The sequence below is a fragment of the Panthera leo genome, chromosome C1, assembly GCF_018350215.1.
Source record: "Panthera leo isolate Ple1 chromosome C1, P.leo_Ple1_pat1.1, whole genome shotgun sequence".
Taxonomy (NCBI): domain Eukaryota; kingdom Metazoa; phylum Chordata; class Mammalia; order Carnivora; family Felidae; genus Panthera; species Panthera leo.
In genome coordinates, this window is record NC_056686.1 from 82,551,129 (window position 1) to 82,570,577 (window position 19,449).

Here is a 19,449-nt window from a genome sequence, read left to right on the forward strand (position 1 = left end):
GCTCAGTGCTGGCAGGGCAGAGCCTGTTTGAGATTCTTTGTCACTCTCCCTCTCTCTCTGCCCCTCCCCTGTTCATGCGCTCTCTCTCTCTCAAAATAAATAACCTTTTTTTTAAATTTAAAAAAAGGGTATCAAAATTAAATTGAGGTTTTTTTTTCAATCCCACTATAAGTGTGGGGGGGGATATTTTAGATTCTAACATATGAGAATAATGCCATGATACTGGGGATGTAGAAGTTCATTTGGCAGCAGTGTGCAAATATGGGGGGAAATATTGGGTCATATTAAGCCAAGTGAATTGTCAATACACTTTTCAGAGGACTTGGAAAATCACTGGGTATTTGTCAAGCATGTAGTGTATAACATGGCTAGGAAATAAAGGTTCTTTGAAAAAACTTAAAAGAGATTCATAATTACAAAATATAAGTATGGTTAGCATGAAAATAAGGTTGGCCCTGAATAGCATTAGTCCGTATAATGGCTGGGTGGGACCTCTGAATGGATGTTAAAATTAATGCCGGCTTTCTCCTCCTGCAATGCCAGCACAGTTGGAACACCTAATAAATTACATGTATATATTCCATTTGAATTAAGTAGTTTCCACATTTGGGAGATAGATATTAGATATGATTCAATGTAATTTTCCAATTTATACAATTAAAACTTACATTTTTTCAGGTCAATGTCTCACCTAACTAAAGTCTATCTTAAATAGGTATATTGTTATTTTTATATTGTGTTTTGAGCCAAGAACACAAATGCAAAGTAATTAACAACAAAATAATCTCCAATACAAAATACATATTACTAAGAACAATAGTATAAAATATGCATCATGGCTTTATAATTTAACTAAACTTTACATCTTGGCTTTACATTGCATAGGAGCCTAGCATAGTTTAATATTTCATAAGAATATTAGGTTTCAGAATAAACTTTTAGTATACCATGGCTAACTAGTATTTAAGAGACAAATATAATACGCCATGGTCAGTAAAACTCCAGACATCTATTATATTCACTATATATTGAATAACACTGGCTATGTTTTATGATTTCTGTTCTCTGAAACAATTATGTTATTTTTCCATTTTCTACCTTCTTTCTCCAGCCAAAGTTGTTTAATGTCACTGCTCTACCTCTTGAATGTAATCTTTGATTTGATGGAAAACTACTGATTTATCCACTGTCTCCATGTAAGAATGCATATGATAGCAACCACTAGTGAAACCTGGAAAATAAAGATAAGAGAAGGCTCTGAACAGAGCTATTCACTGGGGAAACAAACCTATTCCTATGCAGTTAGTAGAGGTAAGTAAAATAATTACAGAAATATCATGGTGTACTTCAAATGGATGTCTAAGGCAGTTGTAAGTGATGTGATGTTGATTCCAAATCACTTTTAACACTGTTATCAGTCTGACCTCCTTCCTCATCACCTCCACCCTTTTAAAATAATTCCAAAGAAAAACTGTGCAAAGATTCCATTATTTTCATTGGTTATTTTGCAGAAATGTCAGTACTTCATCCCCACTTATGGAAAAAAAAACCTGATAATTAGGGCAATTTTTAAGAAAACATGTACAGTTTTACTATTGGGCTCCTAAGAAAGCTTCTTGACCAAAATATAATTGAAAGCAAGACAGTGTATAGGGAAGACTAAAAAGAATTCATTCTCATCATGGGGCCAAGCATTACAAAGGACATATTAATGTTTTATTACTCAGGCATTATAAAATGAAATGGTAGCATAAGGAACCAAACGCATTAGTAAAAGACCAAAGGTACAGAATAATGGAATAAAACTGTCTTGACACCATGTCTTCCTTAAGATATTTACCATCTGAAAAGCAGCGGTAACTTACGTTGACTTTTCCTCTTCATAATGTGATAAGTGAGATGTTTCTGGAATTTCAGAAGAAATACCACATATCCTCTTTTATCATACTTTTAAAGTGTTATCTAAACTATAGGCTATGACAGCTTTCCTTCTTTAACTCAATCAATAAGCAGTACTGCTGTAGGTACTGAGCTATGATAATGAAAAGGCAAGATAAATCATATGTAATGATTCCCAATGTCTGTTTTCAATCATTCTTTCTTTTCTGAGTTCGAATCCCATTTCCAGTTGAATGAATGAGCAAATCCAAATACAACAAATCACAATTTCCCTCAGATCTGTTCTATCTGCTGTATTCCCAAATGCTATCAGCATTATGAACATCTGATCGAACTACCACACTAGATACTCCACATTCAACCTTTTCATCAAACAGATGACCAAATCCTGACTCTTCTATTTCAGAAATAGTCATGATTCTGAATGCCCTTCTGTAGTTCTACCTCTTTTACCTTAATCTGGACCTTAATAAGTAGCCACTTAAACTAACAAAAATAGTTGAATTTATTTCACTAATACTATTCTGTCTTGATTCCAGGCCATCTTTTTTTCAGTATTACTGCCCCTGTAAAGCAACATGCTTATTTCATACTTCTCATGCCTTCTTCCATGTGTTGAAATGTTCATGATTATAACACTCATGGTGTCTCTCCGTATCTTACCAGTCTTCAAAAAGCTGAAATTCATAATTATAATTCATGAATCTGGAGGAAGAAATTAGGCATGCATAACTCCCTTCTGTCATGCCTACAGCTTGGGAACTGACTATTTGGGCAAAGGTTCTCTCCTTTCTTTAATACTAACAATCCTACTGGGGCAGCTTCCCATTAGGGGACCTACATTGTTGGATCATACCCATGACTGGGTAAATAAATTTGCCTAATTCAGGTGTTCAACACTAGAAAACACACTTGCCTTCTTATATGAACCACCTCAGAGGTGATTTCATGGTTTCTAATTCCCAACTATTTGAAGAATATATAACTGGTACAAAATCCAAGCACTTATCAGAATTATATCATTAACAATAAAGACCTATCCCATATTTAAACCTTCCATTTGTCACCTGGATGTATATAGGATAAAATCCAGAATCCGTAGATTGTCATATAACTCTCTTGATTCCAAATAAGTTTGTAGCCAAACTTCCTGCCATCTTATCCCTATGCATGTCCCACCCTTATTTTACTATACATTACCTGCTCCAGCTAAACAGAATTTCCCAACATTGTCTAGTCAAATGAAACCATTTGTCAGCTTAAACTTTTGTGTATGATATTCCCTCTAACAGAGAAACTCCTACTGAAGCTCTAAAACCCAATCCAAATGCAATCTCAAAATTAGCACATCGTTTGCAATGTATGTATTTACATGTCCATTTCTCCCATTAGCATACGAATGCCTGAAGGGCAAAGACATTCTTTTACTCTTATTTGTATTCCTAGCACCAGGACAGTAGATATAACATAGTTGGATGTTAAGAAACATTTGCTACATGATGAATAATGAGAGAATGAATGGCAAAAATCATAAAATAAAAAGTTCAATTTTAGAAAGAAAAATGGAAAATTCAGACCTTCATTTATAAAGAGGAGAACATGCATGAAATAAGTAGGCTGATGACAACTTTCTAAAGACATGGGTTTTTTTATATATAGCTTTTTTTGTAACGTTTATTTATTTTTGAGAAAGAGAGAGACAGAGCATGAACAGGGGAGGGTCAGAGAGAGAGAGGGACACACAGAATCTAAAACAGGCTCCAGGCTCTGAGCTGTCAGCACAGAGCCCGACACAGGGCTTGAACTCACCAAACACGAGATCATGACCTGAGCCGAAGTCGGACGCTTAACCGACTGAGCCACCCAGGCGCCCCTATATATAGCTTTTTAAGATGACGGTAAAGTGCTTAATCTAACGGTGTGGTGTTGAGCAAGTTGCATAATCTCCCTGTGGCTCCCTCCTTTCCACCCCCATTCCACCTGGAAACTCCCACATACACCTCAAAGTTCAATTTACAACCCACTTCCTCTAGGAAGCTTCCCTGGACCCTTAGATTATTTCCCGTGCTTCTCTTGCAGTGCAATTTATCGTAATTGTGAGTCTCCCTGTTAAACTGCATTCCTGGAGACAAGGTTTGGCATTGGCCTTTTCACCACTTCATCCTTAGAACTTAAGCTCAGTGCCTGGAATAGCAGGCAATCAGAGGTTATTAGTTAAACAAATAAGCCTGTGAAATGAGGGGACTGCAATATTTGATTTAAGTCCCTTACAGCACATTTGGAAATAAAAACAAAAGTCCCATGCAAGTTATTATACAATAACATACCCAGTAAATTACACTGGATGACAACTTTGGTTTTCAATTCTATCTCATCCATTTTCAGTTATAGTAATCATTAGTAGGCCCCTTCCTCTAACATTTGTGCCATCAACCAAAAAGTTTTCATCTCCCATAAAGTTCAGTATTCCATAATCTGTTCCCTTGAAACTTCATTGCAAGTATTTGTGTTTATTTAAAAAAAAATGCATACAATGGTGAAAATACGACTGATTAAGTCATAGTTTGAACTCAGTACCCATTCCATCCCCTTCCTCTTCATTTTTGGTAAAAGAGATAAGGAAATATGCATGCCTGGCAATTTCTAAATCTGACTTAGGCCACAATAAGGCACATTATCCCATGGCCTGCACTTTTTCCTCAGTATGGGAGCAGGTGAATCAAAGCTACACTCGAAGCTGGTATTGGCAGAATCTTTGATTTACCCCATGAGGTTTTAAAAAACTTTTCTGAGGGCTTCCAATAAAAGGAACTAGAAAGTGATTTTAAAATCTTTTCCCCCCAAAACACTCCCTTCATGAAACTAGTTGCGGTTAATGCTATCAAGGGAGTTGATTCAGAAGGAATTGGGCTTTGTGTTTCCTTGTTATTTCTCGTGAGATGAATAGAAAGAAAATGTAGGCACTGGGTGACATGTAGAAACTCCTTTCCTAGAAGAAGGGCCACACGTACCATGGTATATTTATAGTTTAGTCACTTTGTCACTTACTCTCCTGAGCAGTGCCTTGCAGCATTATGCTGAGTCAGGTTTATTGGCACCATTCATCCTTTCTCTTTTTTCCAAAAACATAGTGTTTTCTTTAAGTTTACTTATTTATTTTCAGAGAGAGAGAGAGAGAGAGCATGCACACACATGAGCGGGGGAGGGTGAGAGACAGAGAGAGATTGAGAGAGAGAGGAAGAATCCCAAGCAGGCCCTTTAAAGTCAGCTCAGCAAGGAGCCCTGAGCAGGCTTGATCTCATGAACTGTGGGATCATGACCTGAATTGAAATCAAAAGTTTGGATGCTTAACTGACTGAGCCACCCAGGTGCCATGAGGTGTTTATTCTTTATTTTTTTTAATTTTTTTAATGTTTATTTATTATTGAGAGACAGAGAGACACAGAGCGTGAGCAGGGGAGGGGTAGAGAGAGGGGAAGACACAGAATCCGAAGCAGGCTCCAGGCTCTGAGCTGTCAGCACAGAGCCCAACGCGAGGCTTGAACTCACAGACTGCAAGATCATGACCTATGCCGAAGTCGGTCGCTCAACCAACTGAGCCACCCAGGCGCCCCATATTCTTAATTATATCATCCCATAACTTTCAAACATTTAAAAACTCAAACAGTATCCTCAAAAATACTTCTCTCTTTCCTTCTTAAAAGTAACAGTGATTGGGGCACCTGGGTGCCTACCTGGAGTAAACGTTCAACTCTTGATTTTAGCTCAGGTCATGGTCTCAAAGTTGGGAGCTGGGCCTGGGCATTAGGCTCTGCGCTGAAAGTGTGGAGCCTGCTTGGGATTCTCTCTCCCTCTCTCTCAGGTCTCCCCACTTGTGTGTGTGCATGCATGCGTGCGTTTGCTCTCTCTCTCAAAATAAATAAATAAACATTTTTGTAAAAAGTAACTGATCAAAAACTGGCCCAATTTCACCATTTTTAAGAGGAAAAAAGTTACTAAAAATCCTTTGATTTTTAAATACTTGATTTGCAGAAACTCAAAGTGGAGATTTCTAACTGCTAAATATTAGTTGAGAGAAAATTTCAATCCTTTTGATTATATGAAAAACATCAGAATTGATAATAAAACATTTTTAAAATGTATGATACAGTTACAAACCATATAATATTTTTTCTGCAAAAAAACTAACCAAATATAGGAAACATTTCACATTTAAAAAATCATAAATGTAAGAGCATGTGCTTTACTTATTTACAAAGACATGTTCACAGAACCTGCAAAGTTCCAGATGAAGTCCTGATTTTCAAATGCTTTTATTTCTATACAACATTCATATTATCACAAGGGTGCAATATAACTCAACTTACTTATTAAACTATGTTTTGTTTCATAAGGATAGTAGCATCTAAAACTTAAGAGATGCTTACTCTGGGCCAGACATATATTGAAGTGCCTTACATATTTTATTAATTTATTCTTAAAATAACTCAAGATGGTAGATACTATAATCACTCCACTTAAAAGATCAGGACCTTGAAGTACAAAGAGACTAAGGGAGCCAGGTTTCCAGCTGGGCAGCCTGGCTCCAGAACCCCTGCTCGAAGCTGCTATACCAGATAGACTCTAATTAGTGTAATATTTATTGGATTATAAAGAATGCAACAATTTATGCCAAAATAGGGGGGAAAATTAATAGCAATAGAAAAAAAGAAGTATTTTTTTTAATATTTTCTAAAAAAAAAGCAAATAAACGAAACTGGACCCATAGCAGGACAAAATAGGTATAATAAAATTAATATGCTAACATGAATCAAGTCAAATCAAATATGCAATGATATATTATTATCCATCTAGTATAGGCACATTAATGTGTAGACTGCTATTGGAACTACAACTTACTATAAAGGTACAATCTTTGTGCTTTTGGGATTTACAATCTAATTGGAAGACAAATTACAGTATGTTCTGGAAGATCAAAGCATATGGCTCTTTTTAAAGTCAACATTTCTCAAAAGAATGGGAGGGTGGCTGTGGCGCAGTGTATAGAAGAGGCACAGAGGTCATGGCATGGGCTAGAGTGCCTTCCTTCAGTCGTCTGGAAGCATATTCAAAGACACATAAAATTATGTCATCTGGATCTGCTGGGAATATGTGAGGACAGGGCCAACTGTTACTACCTCTATCAGAAAAATAAAGCTGTGAGGTTGGTAGAAATGGTAACAATTCTCATCAATTCCAAATTAACAGAAAAGATATGCACACTTTTCACAACTGACAATGTGGTTCTAAACAGAAAGGGAAGGGAGGATAAACTTAAAATAAGCAAGGAGTCTCTTAAACCTGAGACTGTCCAAATAAACAAAAAATTAGAGTATTCAATTCAATAAACATTGACTTTGGTGTTTAGCAGAAGAGGAGACATATTGTTAAAATAAATAAATGTTTTAAAATTTCCAGTGAAGGGCAATGCTTGTGGACTAGAAATGCCAGTAGAGGCAGCTTGTGCTTAATTTACTGAAAGCCTTTAAAATCAGTCTCGAACAATAAAATCCCAATTTAAAGTGATTTGGATTCTTACATACTTTAGAGGGAATGGATGAGAATTTTTTTAAAGGCGCAAGCACTTGTAGTTTCTCACAGAAAGACACCAAATAAGGCTAAGACTTTATTATCTCCATCAAATTAGAAATCAAACACCACACTGCCTTTAGAATTTGGGACAGTACTTAATGAAGGATTCAATTAAATTTTGCTCTTAATAAGCACACGTATATTCCATGCACATAGATGTGGGATATGTAGTCTTTGTTCCTATTTTCCACTCACTGCTACAACTCAAAAAATGAAATAGAAATAAAGTAGAATTAGAGAAAATAATGATTATCACTTATAAATATTATCAGCCTTGGCAGTAATTAAGTAATTAGCAACTAGAATCCAAGGATATTACCCAAATTTGTTTTATATATTTGATATTCTTATCTTTTCTATAAGCTGTTGAGGCATTCGCCATTTTTATAACAAGAAATATTTATCACAGATACATTAAGTGCTTAATACTAAAATTATTTTATGTTCTTTGTGCAACATACAAATCAAAGGACCTGTAGAAGTAATGCAGTACATGAGAGAAAAAATGAGATTAAAAACTTAATTTCCCAATTTAGGTTACCTTTATAAATACATGTTATTGATATAACTAAGATGCTACAGGTGTTTTCATTTAAACAATTATAATCAGAGAATGCTGAAAATATGTTATCACCATCCTTTATAGGTACTCTGTCAAGTTTATTTCATTCCTTGAATTGTTTCAAATATATTTATATAATGTATTCACCAAGGACTTTTTGAATTACCACTATGGAATCCACCTGTGCTAAGATACTGGGAGGTATAATTCTATAGGGAAGAGTGGGAAATAAAGCTATATACATAGTATATATAAAGCCATTTCATGAAGTTCTCAAGTGCTAAGGAATAGGACCTTCATCCTATAGTACAGAGTAACATTGGTGAATTTAATGAAAAGAAAAACTGGAGTTAGATATTTGAATCTGGGATAACATTTTGAACTTTAGTAATAGGTGAACTACAGTACCATTTAAACAACAGCAAAGTTGAGAAGCGACATGCTTTAGGGAGACCTCATGAGATGATCCTTCCTTACTTTGCGCATATCTCTCTAAATGTATCTTCACTTGGTAAAATAATTATTTGTTTAAAGGTCTCCCTCCAGCCCCAGTTTGTGAGGTTTTTAAGTAGAAGGAATACTTCATTCATCTTTGCACTCTCCAAAATACATCTTGGTACCTGGCATTCATTAGACACTAAATGTTTGTTACATGCATGGGCATATAATAAAGGATGAAATGTCTTCTATGGAATGGAATGGAGAAAGAGATTTGGGATCCAGTCACACAGAAGTGCAATAGTGTCTACTGTAAGTCTAGCCTCAACCTGCACATAGAAATTGTTTAAGTATTTCTTACAAGAAGGAATGTGTGTATGAATAAATAAATGAATTAATGATACAATCAGTTCAATGAAGGAATAAATACATTAAGAGAAAATGGATAAAGTCTGAACTTTGGAAAAGTACTAAAAAGTAATAAGCTAGAGAAAGAAAAGCACTCAATGATAGGCTCAGAAGAGGAATAGTTAAAAGAAAAAAAAACAAGAAAATGGGGTGTCCATAAACAATAATAATGTGCTACATTTCTACAGCACTTTCACATTATTTTAATTCTGATAACAGTCCGGAAAGATAGGGGGATAAGGTTTTATTATGCTTGTCTTTTTAATAGAGGAAGAAACTGAAGCCCAGAAAGGTTAGGTGACTTAGAGGATTTCAAATAGAAAGAAATATTTAACATTGTCAAATGCAGGAAATAGGATGATAATGCAGAAAAAATGTCATAGATTTGGCATGTAGTCCATTGAAGCCTGTGCAAAGTGAAGTGAGGTTGGGAAGGAAGGAAGAAGAGGGGTGGGAAGGCAAGTCAATGTTTTAAGTGTTAGAAATAAATATATTAAATCACATAATATCACATATGTGATAATCACAAAAATGTCACACATAAATCATCACATAGGTATCAGAATGGAACAAGATTTAGGGTAGAAGAGGGAGACATGAATAGCTTCTTTTTTTAGCTAAGATTTCTTAAATAATGAAAGTAAATTCCTCATTGTCCACAAATAACTCAAAGGATATTTCACTTAACACATGACTTTACTTACCTTGAATTCTCATTTTCCTAATATTTCCCTGTTCACTGAGATCTCAAAAAGAAAAAAAAAAGTCTTATCATCTTGGGTAAGATCTTGGTAAATTTTTTAATATTTTTCTTGGTAAAATTCTGACAATTACTGATGCCCTTTCCCCCTTTCTTTAATGTTTTCCATTCAAAAAAACAGTTCTGAAAACGTTTTGATGGGAAGAGAGGCATGAATGCTATCTAACCTTCTAGCTCTTCCATCTTCCCTCTCACTTGGAAAGTAGCTTCTTATTCACGTAAACATTGAAAGGTCCTGAAAGCACAGGTAATTCTATTTAAGGATTAATTTATTTCTATTTATTTCATGTCAGGAGAAGGGAGGGGGCAGAAAGGAAAGCGAAAGACCATTTTTTTCCTTGATTTCTCTAAAGTATATGGGTAGTATATGTAAAATACGGGAAGAAACATACAAGTAAATTCTGGAATAAAATACATAAATAAATTAATACATAAATAAATTCTGGAATGGTTTTGCAAATAAAAATCACTAGACTCAAACTTTCTTACACTTCATATTTTAAATACTAAATTAAGGGGCACCTGGGTGGCTCAGTCAATTAAGCGTCCGACTTTGGCTAAGGTCATCATCTTGTGGTTCATGGATTCAAGCCCCGTGTTAGGCTCTGCGCTGACAGCTCAGAGCCTGGAGCCTGCTTCGGATTCTGTGTCTCCCTCTCTCTCTGCCCCTACCCAACTCACATTCTGTCTCTCTGTCTCTGTCTCTCTCAAAAATAAATAAACATTAAAAAAATTAAATACTAAATTAAGCAAAAGCTATTTTCTATGATCTTGTGAGTCATATCTACTTATGTTTGTTTAGGAAAAAATACATTTTTCTTAATGTTAGTTAGAGATGTCAGTTGTGAAACATAAATTTAGATGGGTAAGATAAATTAGTTTTTGATAAGTGAATCATCAACAGAATTGCTAGTTAAATATGACTCAACTTTTTACTCAGTTTTTGGTGATGTGCCGAGTAGTAAGAACAGTATGATTTTTTAGATGATAGAATATAATTTATGCGTTTTTCTTTTTTCTCTTTTCCTGAACGCAGTTAATGATAAACAAACCACACTATGACTGTGTCTACATATCACATAAACATCTAGATGAAAAGTGACAAATTCGGGCCATCATCCAGCTATTTGAAAACATTTATCTTGATGACATTAAACATCTGGATGTTTCCAAATACCAAGATGTTTGATGTCCTGCAGATAAAATATCCTGATGACTGGTTGAATTTTTTACTTATCTGCTGCATAAAAATGCACATTTGCTTGCATATATCTCTTCCTATTTCAGACACAAAATGTAATTTTAGCATGGATATAGTAGGGAGTCATAGGATCTGTCAGGTTTAGATTTTTTTTGCGCTGTTATTGTTATTTATAATGAATGTCTGTCTTAGAAAAACATCTTTTATTTTACTTTCAGTAAATAAAAGAGTTAATCATTTAAACAGTGTGTATTAAAAGGTAAAGAATTTGCAAAATAAAGGAACATAGGTACCTATGCTTTCATCTACAATGAGCCCCCAAAACACTGAGTTTGGGGGAAATATAACACAAAATACTCTTAATTGATTAACTTATTACTCACTTGGAATATTATATAAGACATTTCCCTTTCTTATCTTTCTGTTAAAAGCATTTTTTTCTTCCTTAGCATGTCCATTTATGCCATCCAGATGAGGTGACAGAAATTCAAACTTTCTAATTTGATAATTTTGATGTTTCTAGCGATGGCTTGGCACGAGGACAGTAGTACACATGGATTCTATTTTTGCCTATTCATTAGGTCTTAATTTGTCTGAATCATTGAAGATTGGCTGTTACAACTTCTCTGTCACATTTTCTTACTCTAGGTCTAATTGAAGAAAAGCCATTCTTACGGAGGAAACAGGCAACGTTTATTACAAAACGGACTATGTATTTTGATTATCAGCTTAAAAGAAAGATTAATGTTATTTTCAATCCCCACCACTTTAAAAATAATTCTGTATAAGCATTAAATGCCATTTCTAAGCCTTTTAAATCAAGATTGCTTGGATTTCATACTAGAAGAAGAAAATGAATGTTAAAGTGGAAAACAATTCCCTGAAAGGTGGAAACTCTTATGGCACTGAAATAACAGACAATTGAATAATGCATTTCAGCTCCCGAGAACTCTACCTGTAGGATCACTCAGAACTGAACCAAAGGCACTGATGACCACATCGGCTCTCAGATGGACTAGCTCATCTTCATGTTCATTCCAGTTTCCCATTTCATCTTGCTCTGTCCGAACAAACTGCATAGCAACAATTCTCCCTCCTTTTACTATAACCTTCCGTGGGGACAGGAAAGGCAAAAATTCACACCTTTTTTCCTTAGCAAGCTCCACCTAAAACAAAACAGAACAGAGGAGAAGTTGACAATGTTTCTTCTCCATTTAATACTTGGTTTTAAATTCAATTATACATGCTACAGCTTCCGATGCTTAAATCAACATAAAGCTTTTTCTTTCACCAAAGCTGATGTACAGTTATCAGCTATTTACATTTTGCAAATCACTGACTCAAGGGAGTCTTAAATAGACTGGAGTTGTCATGTGGAAGTTTACAGAGAATGGCATCACAAGATATTTCTCAAGTTTTAGGGACACCATACCCTATGGTTGGTGGCATATAAAGTTTTTGCCTGTAGCAAAAGTCTGGTTTTCCATATGCTTTCATTTATGTAGGCTTAACTTCTCTTTTCAATCATGCCACATATGAAATTAAATACTTCTGATCATTACCAGGTTGCATATATCTAAACTGGAAAAAAGTCAATCAAGTGGGTGAGCCAATCTCTGCAAGTGCATGATTTAAATGGTAGGTAGAGGAAAGAAGACTGAGAAACTGTGGGATCAAGAAACAAATAACATTTAATCTTACTTTTGTAAAAATGCAAATGAAAAATTTAAGAAAGAGAAACAAGTATGTTCTTCTTGACAAATTCCCAGTTAATCCACATCTATTACCTCATTTATTCTGCTATAAAATGGGACACCCTGGTTTTTGTTTTCATGCCCCTAATGGGATGCCTATCAAGACAGAATGTAAATATTTACTTCTTTTTTATTTTTCCATTTACTGTTTTTTTTTTTGGGGGGGGGGGAATCCAGGCCTTTGTCAATGTAACCCTAACTAGTATATTGAGTGTATTTTTCAAAAATTGTACTACTGAAGTGGATGAGGGATTGTCAAACCTCATTCCTTCCCTCCCTCATGGAAGACAGGTGGGTTCTTAGTAGGACCCCTGACAAGTGAGATTAAGAAGGTTGTTTGAGTGAGGTTCCATACAAGGAGTTGTCTGGCACCAACAAGATGGAAAAACTGAGACATAAAGTGACTTGCCTTATGTTGTGATCAAATCATAGACCCACTTCTGGGCACTCTGTCCATAATTAGTGGTTCCAAACTTTGGCATGCATCAGTGGTTCCAGAACTTTGGCAAGCTGGGGGGCTTGTTAAAACTAATTGCATGGACCCACCCTCAGAACTTTTAGCTCTATAGGATTAGATGAGGCCTGAGGATCTGCATTTCTAACAAAGTCCTAAGTGATGCTATGCTGCTGGTCTAGAAATGACAATTTGTGGACTTATCAGATTATATCTGACTGGCTCTGAACTTAGTTGGTCTATACCATGCATTCTTTTTGAGAGTAATATCATCCATAAGGGATCAAAAATTAATTCTTGAAAAAGGAAAAAATCTTAGATGTCAAAATTGAATTTGTGACAACTCCCCCCATAAGAGCAATAATATATAAACAAATATACAGGATATCTATATTATTAAAATTACAGTGTGTTTGTGTGTGTATTGGGGAGGGTTAATTAGGAATAAAGGTTTATGAAGACTCACTAAAGGGATAACTTAAAAAAACAAAAACAAAATTGAGAAACACTGGTCATTCCTGTATGTTGGCACAAAGCTATTCAGCCTATGTCTTCTTTATGCTTTGAATATTGGCTTTAAAGCCTTAAAAATTGGACCACATAAATTATTATTGCAAAATATTTCCTTTTTCTTTATAAATTAAGAGATTATCAATATGAAAAATACTAGATATTAGGTATATTGTGGGTAGTAAGTATCAAAACAATGGATCTTAAACTGCACACTGTTTAGACAGGAAAATTAGGAGTAAGTGGAATTGAATCAGGTTTGAAACCGGCTTCTAATGCTTACTTGGGATAGTCACTAAATAAATCTCTTTGATCTTCAGCCTTCATATATGTAAAATGGAAATAAAACCTAATTAGTATGTGGTGTTATTTAAAGCAATTTAGAAATGTAAAACACCTAAAACAAAACTTAACATATAGAAAGTGCAAGTAAATACTATTTATTTGTAGTTGCAATTTTTTGTATTTTTTTTAATGTTTATTTATTTTTGAGAGAGAGACAGAGACCAAATACAAGCTGGGGAGGGGCAGAGAGAGAAGGAGACACAGAATGCAAAGAAGGCTTCAGGCTCCTAGCTGTCAGCAAAGAGCCCAAAGTGGGGATTGAACCCATGGACCATGAGATCATGACCTAAGCCAAAGTTGGATGCTTTACCCACTCAGCCACCCAGGTGCTCTTGTAGTAAATTTTCTGAATTCACTTTTCCCCTGAAAATCATTCTTCAAACTATTCAATACCACTTAGCAATAGGATTATGAATGCAATAGAAAGGTGACCCAAGAGCAAAGGTAAAAAAAAAAAAAAAAAAGGAAAAGAAAAAGCCAAAGAATTTAGACTCTGTTTTAATTTTCAACAAAATAAAATGTATGATTTCTAGAAGGCAAAGTATTTCTTGAATAGTTCTAATTACAAAACAAATCTGGCTCCATACAGAAGATAGGTTTCCTGTGTCACTTTTGTCACACTTACATTATGTAGCACCTTATAACTCATCGATATAAACCAGTTTATTGTGCTTCAAAACTGCCAAGTGATGCTAAATTTTAATGATAATTCCAAACTTGATTGAATAACAATGACAAGTGTTTATGGTTTCAATAAATCAGTACATGATACATATTTAAAATAGTACTTTATTCTGCAAAGGGCAGAAATAAAATCCTGAACTATGCTGCACGTATTGTGAGCATGTCTCAGACTGATTTAGGATCTATTTTGTCCCATTCTACTTTTTATGTCTCTTAATACTTAGATAGTATCTATTATTTTCTGTAGATAATCTCATATAATTTTTGGAAAATTTGGCATCAAATTTAAAAACAAAATTGGGATTATTTATTTTCTGTTTAAAGAAATTCCTCCATATTTGGAGGGGCTAAGATGGTGGAACAGCACGGAAGGTTTTTTTGCATCTCTTGTCCCTGAAATGGAGCCAGATCAACATGAAACCATCCTGCACACCTAAAAAACTGATTTGAGAATTAACACAACAATCTGACAAACTGAACCACAGAACTCAGCAGGTATGCAGCATGGAGAGGTGAACTTGGGGAGAGAGGAGCCATGGAGGGTAGGGAGCTGTTTTTGCTTGCAAAGAGAGGAAGGAGATGGGGGGAGAGTATGGGAAAAGCAACCCCCCACCAAAAGCAGCTACAAAGAAAGTGGAAAAGTGGGAACAGTTGCAGGGACTGAAAAAAAAAGGGAGAAAGGAGAAGAGAGACGGTTAAATTCCATTAAGACTCTATAAACAGGGGGAATACAGAGTCTGAAACTCCACAGTTCGATATCTGGCAGAGCTCTGGTGGGAAGTGGAATACCAAGGAGCAGAGAGCGAGCTCCAAGGGTCCTTGGGGCACACAGGAAGAGGCAGTTCCCCTGCTGAGAGGACATTTGGTAGAGACTATGCAGCCTGTCCACAGACAAAGGTCCCAGAGGACCCCAGAGAACAACCACATTCACTGGTGTTGGAACAAGGACCTTAAGTGGGAAGCCAGGCACTAGATGTGTATTGTGATTTTCCATAAACCCTGAAGCACTAGTGCTACAAGATTGTGTGAACTTTTTCTGGGGTGGGCTGCCACCCAGCCACAGTCTCTGGTCATCGGCAGCAGCATGGTCTTGAGAACATTCCTGGGAGTGGGTTGGCACCCAGCCATTGCTCAGCAAGACCCACTCCCAGAAGATCTAAGCAGGTCAAAGCTGAAGTTCCTCAGAAGTGAGGGGCTGGGAAACAGAACCACATCTGAGATAAAACTCAGGATGGAGGTGCCGCCTGGCAGCCTGACAGCTTGGTCACAGACAGTGTAGAAGCAGGGAGTGGATGGAAGCTGGAGACAAAGGAGGGGTGCTTGATTGCCAGACATGGAGAGCACAGAGTTCTGATACTAGAGACTGGGTAGCTGGTCACCCCTCCCACACATGCGCATACACACCTACACATGCCACAACAATCCATCCAGGTAAGCTAAGCAGCACCATCCAGTGGAGAAGGAAGGTGTTACACTAAGCCCTGCCCAACTTGACTAGGGTTTGTCAAGGCCTCTTGAAAAACACAAGTCTCTCCACCTGCTTAGTATATGGACTATAAAGTGCTTTATAGCTTGACTTCTATGGGAAAACAGATGTACTTTCAATCGTACTTCATTCTGTCTGTTGGTCATTTCATTCAATTCTTTTTAATTTTTCTTTTCCTATTTTTGAATACAGAAAAAGAAAAAAACTTACTTTCCACTTTTATTTAAAAGATTTTTCTTTATTTTTTTTCTAATCTATGTTTTACATTTTTGTAAATTTTTAAAATTCTATTTTACTTTCATCATTTCATTTTATTCTATTTTACTGTATTAATTTTTTCCTATTTTGAAAAGTCTTCCTTTTTTAATTCTTTTTTCTTTTTTCTCTTTTTTTCTTTTCTTACCTTTCCATTTTTTTATCTAATCTATCAAGCTTCTTTCAACAACCAGAGCAAAACACACCTAGGATCTAGCATCCTTTATTTTATTTCCTTGTGTTGCTTTTAATTTTTTAATTTTAATTTTTTTTCTTTATTAATTCCTTTTCTTCCTACAAAATGATGAAATGAAGGAATTCACCCTAAAAGAAAGAACAGGAAGAATTGACAGCCAGGGACTTAATCAACACAGATACAAGCAAGATGTCTGAACCAGAATTTAGAATAATGATAATAATACTAGTTGGGGTTGAAAATAGATTAGAATCCCCTTCTGAGAAGTAAAAGCTAGTCAGGATGAAATAAAAAATGCTAAAACTGAGCGGCAATCTCAAATGGATGCCATGGTGGCAAGGATGGATGAGTCAGAGCAGCAAATCAGCAACACAGAGGACAAATTTATGGAGAATAATGAAGCAGAAAAAAACAGGGGGACTAAGGCAAAAGAGCAAGAAATAAAAATTATAGAACTCAGTGACTCATTAAAAAGGAATAACATCAGAATCACAGGTGTCCGAGAAGGTGAAGAGTGAAAAAAAGGTAGAAAATTTATGTGAGCAAATCATAGTGGAAAATTTTCCTAACCTGGGGAAAGACATAGACATCAAAATCCAGGAAGCACAGAGGACACTCATTAGATTCAACAAAAACCAACCATCAACAGGGCATATCATAGTGAAATTCACAAAATACTCAGGCAAGGAAAGAATCATGAAAGCAACAAGGGAAAAAAAAAGTCTTAACATACAAGGGAAAATGGATCAGGTTCACAGCAGACCTATCCACAGAAACGTGGCAGGCAAGAAAGGAGTGGCAGGATATATTCAATGTGTTGAATTGGAAAAATATGCAGCCAAGAATTCTTTATCCACCAAGGTTCTCATTCAAAACAGAAGGTGAGATAAAAAGTTTCCCAGACAAACAAAAATTAAAGGAATTTGTGACCACTAAACCAGCCCTGCAAGAAATTTTAAGGGAGACTCTCTGAGGGGAGAAAAGATGAAAAAAAAAAAAAAGACCAAAAGCAACAAAGACTAGAAAGGACCAGAGAACACTACCAGAAACTCCAACTATTACTATGGCAATAAATTCATATCTTTCAGTACTCACTCTAAACATCAATGGTCTAAAAACTCCAATCAAAAGACACAGGGTAACAGAATAGATTAGAAAACAAGATCCATCTATATGCTGTTTACAAGAGACCCATTTTAGACCTAAAGGCACCTTCGGATTGAAAATGAGGGGATGGAGAACCATCTATCATGCTAATGGTTGCCAAAAGAAGCCGGAGTAGCCATACTTATATCAGACAATCTAGATTTTAAAATAAAGACTGTAACAAGAGCTGAAGAAGGGCATTATATCATAATTAAGGGGTCTATCTACCAAGAAGACCTAACAATTATAAACATTTATGTTCCAAATGTGAGAGCACCCAAATATATAAATCAATTAACCGCAGACTTAAATAAACTCATTGATAATAATACCATAATAGTAGGGGACTTCAACACCCCACTTGCAGCAATGGACAGATCATCTAAACAGAAAATCAACAAGGAAACATTGGCTTTGAATGACACACTGGACCAGATGGACTTAACAGACACATTCAGAACATTTCATGCTAAAGCAGCAGAATACACATTCTTCTCGAGTGCACATGGAACAACTATAGAATGGATCACATACTAGGACACAAATCAGCCCTCAACAAGTACAAAAAGATTGAGATCATATTGTGCATATTTTCAGACCACGACACTATGAAACTCAAAGTCAGCCACAAGAAAAAATTTGGAAAGATAACAAATACTTGGAGACTAAAGAACACCCTAATAAAGAATGAATGGGCTAACCAAGAAATTAAAGAGGAAATTAAAAATTACATGGAAACCAATGAAAACGATAACACCACAGCCTAAAACCTTTGGGATGCAGCAAAAGTGGTCATAAGAGGGGACTATATAGCAAACCAAGCCTTCCTAAAGAAGGAAGAAAGGTCTCAGATACACAACCTGACCTTGCAACTCAAAGAGCTGGAAAAAGAACAGCAAATAAAACCCAAAACCACCAGAATACAGGAAATAATAAAGATTAGAGCAGAAATCAATGCTATTAAAACCAAAAAAAGCAGTAGAACAGATCAATGAAAACAGGAGCTGGTTCTTTGAAAGAATTAACAAATTTGGTAAACCCCTAGCCAGTTTGATCAAAAAGAAAAAGGAAAGGACCCAAATAAATAAAATCGAGAATGAAAGAGGAGAGATCACAACCAACACTGCAGATACACAAACAATAATAACAGAATATTATGAGCTATTATATGCCAATAAAATGGGCAATCTGGAAGAAATGGACAAACTCCTAGAAACATATAAACTACCAAAACTGAAACAGGAAGAAATAGAAAATTTAAACAGACCCATAACCCATAAAGAAATAGAATTAGTAATCAAAAATCTCCCAAAAAATAAGAGTTCAGGGTCAGATGGCTTTCAAGGGGAATTCTATCAAACATTTAAAGAAGAGTTAACACCTATTCTCTTGAAGCTGTTCCAAAAAATAGAAATGGAAGGAAAACTTCCAAACTCTTTCTATGAAGCCAGAATTACCTTGATTCCAAAACCAGACAAAGACCCCACTAAAAAGGAGAACTATAGTCCAATTTCCCTGATGGGCATGGATGCAAAAATCCTCAACAAGATACTGGCTAACCAGATCCAACAATACATTAAAAGAATTATTCACCAAGGCCAAGTGGGATTTATATCTGGGATGCAGGACTGGTTCAATGTCTGCAAAACAATCAATGTGATACTTCACATCATTAAAGAAAGGACAAGAACCATATGATCCTCTCAATAGATGCAGAGAA

General features: G+C 35.7%; 1 protein-coding gene and 1 long non-coding RNA gene across 9 annotated transcripts in view; one reads left to right on the forward strand and one right to left on the reverse strand.

Moving 5' to 3' along the window:
- Window positions 1–19,449, reverse strand: part of DPYD (dihydropyrimidine dehydrogenase) — an 858,821-nt gene that overhangs the window by 433,062 nt on the left and 406,310 nt on the right. For all 4 annotated transcript variants that reach the window (XM_042952991.1, XM_042952985.1, XM_042952988.1 and 1 more), the window contains exon 11: window positions 11,855–12,065. In XM_042952991.1, the coding sequence (XP_042808925.1) occupies window positions 11,855–12,065 (211 nt within the window). The remainder of the gene's footprint in view (window positions 1–11,854; window positions 12,066–19,449) is intronic.
- LOC122228113 overlaps window positions 1–19,449 on the forward strand; it is a 47,703-nt gene that overhangs the window by 18,019 nt on the left and 10,235 nt on the right. For 2 of the 5 annotated variants that reach the window (XR_006206424.1, XR_006206422.1), the window contains 3 exons: window positions 1,112–1,311; window positions 9,820–9,945; window positions 11,548–11,826. This is a non-coding gene — a long non-coding RNA (uncharacterized LOC122228113). Of the gene's footprint in view, window positions 1–1,111; window positions 1,312–9,819; window positions 9,946–11,547; window positions 11,827–19,449 lie in introns of those variants that run through there. The other 3 variants (XR_006206425.1, XR_006206423.1, XR_006206426.1) reach the window with 3 other exon arrangements.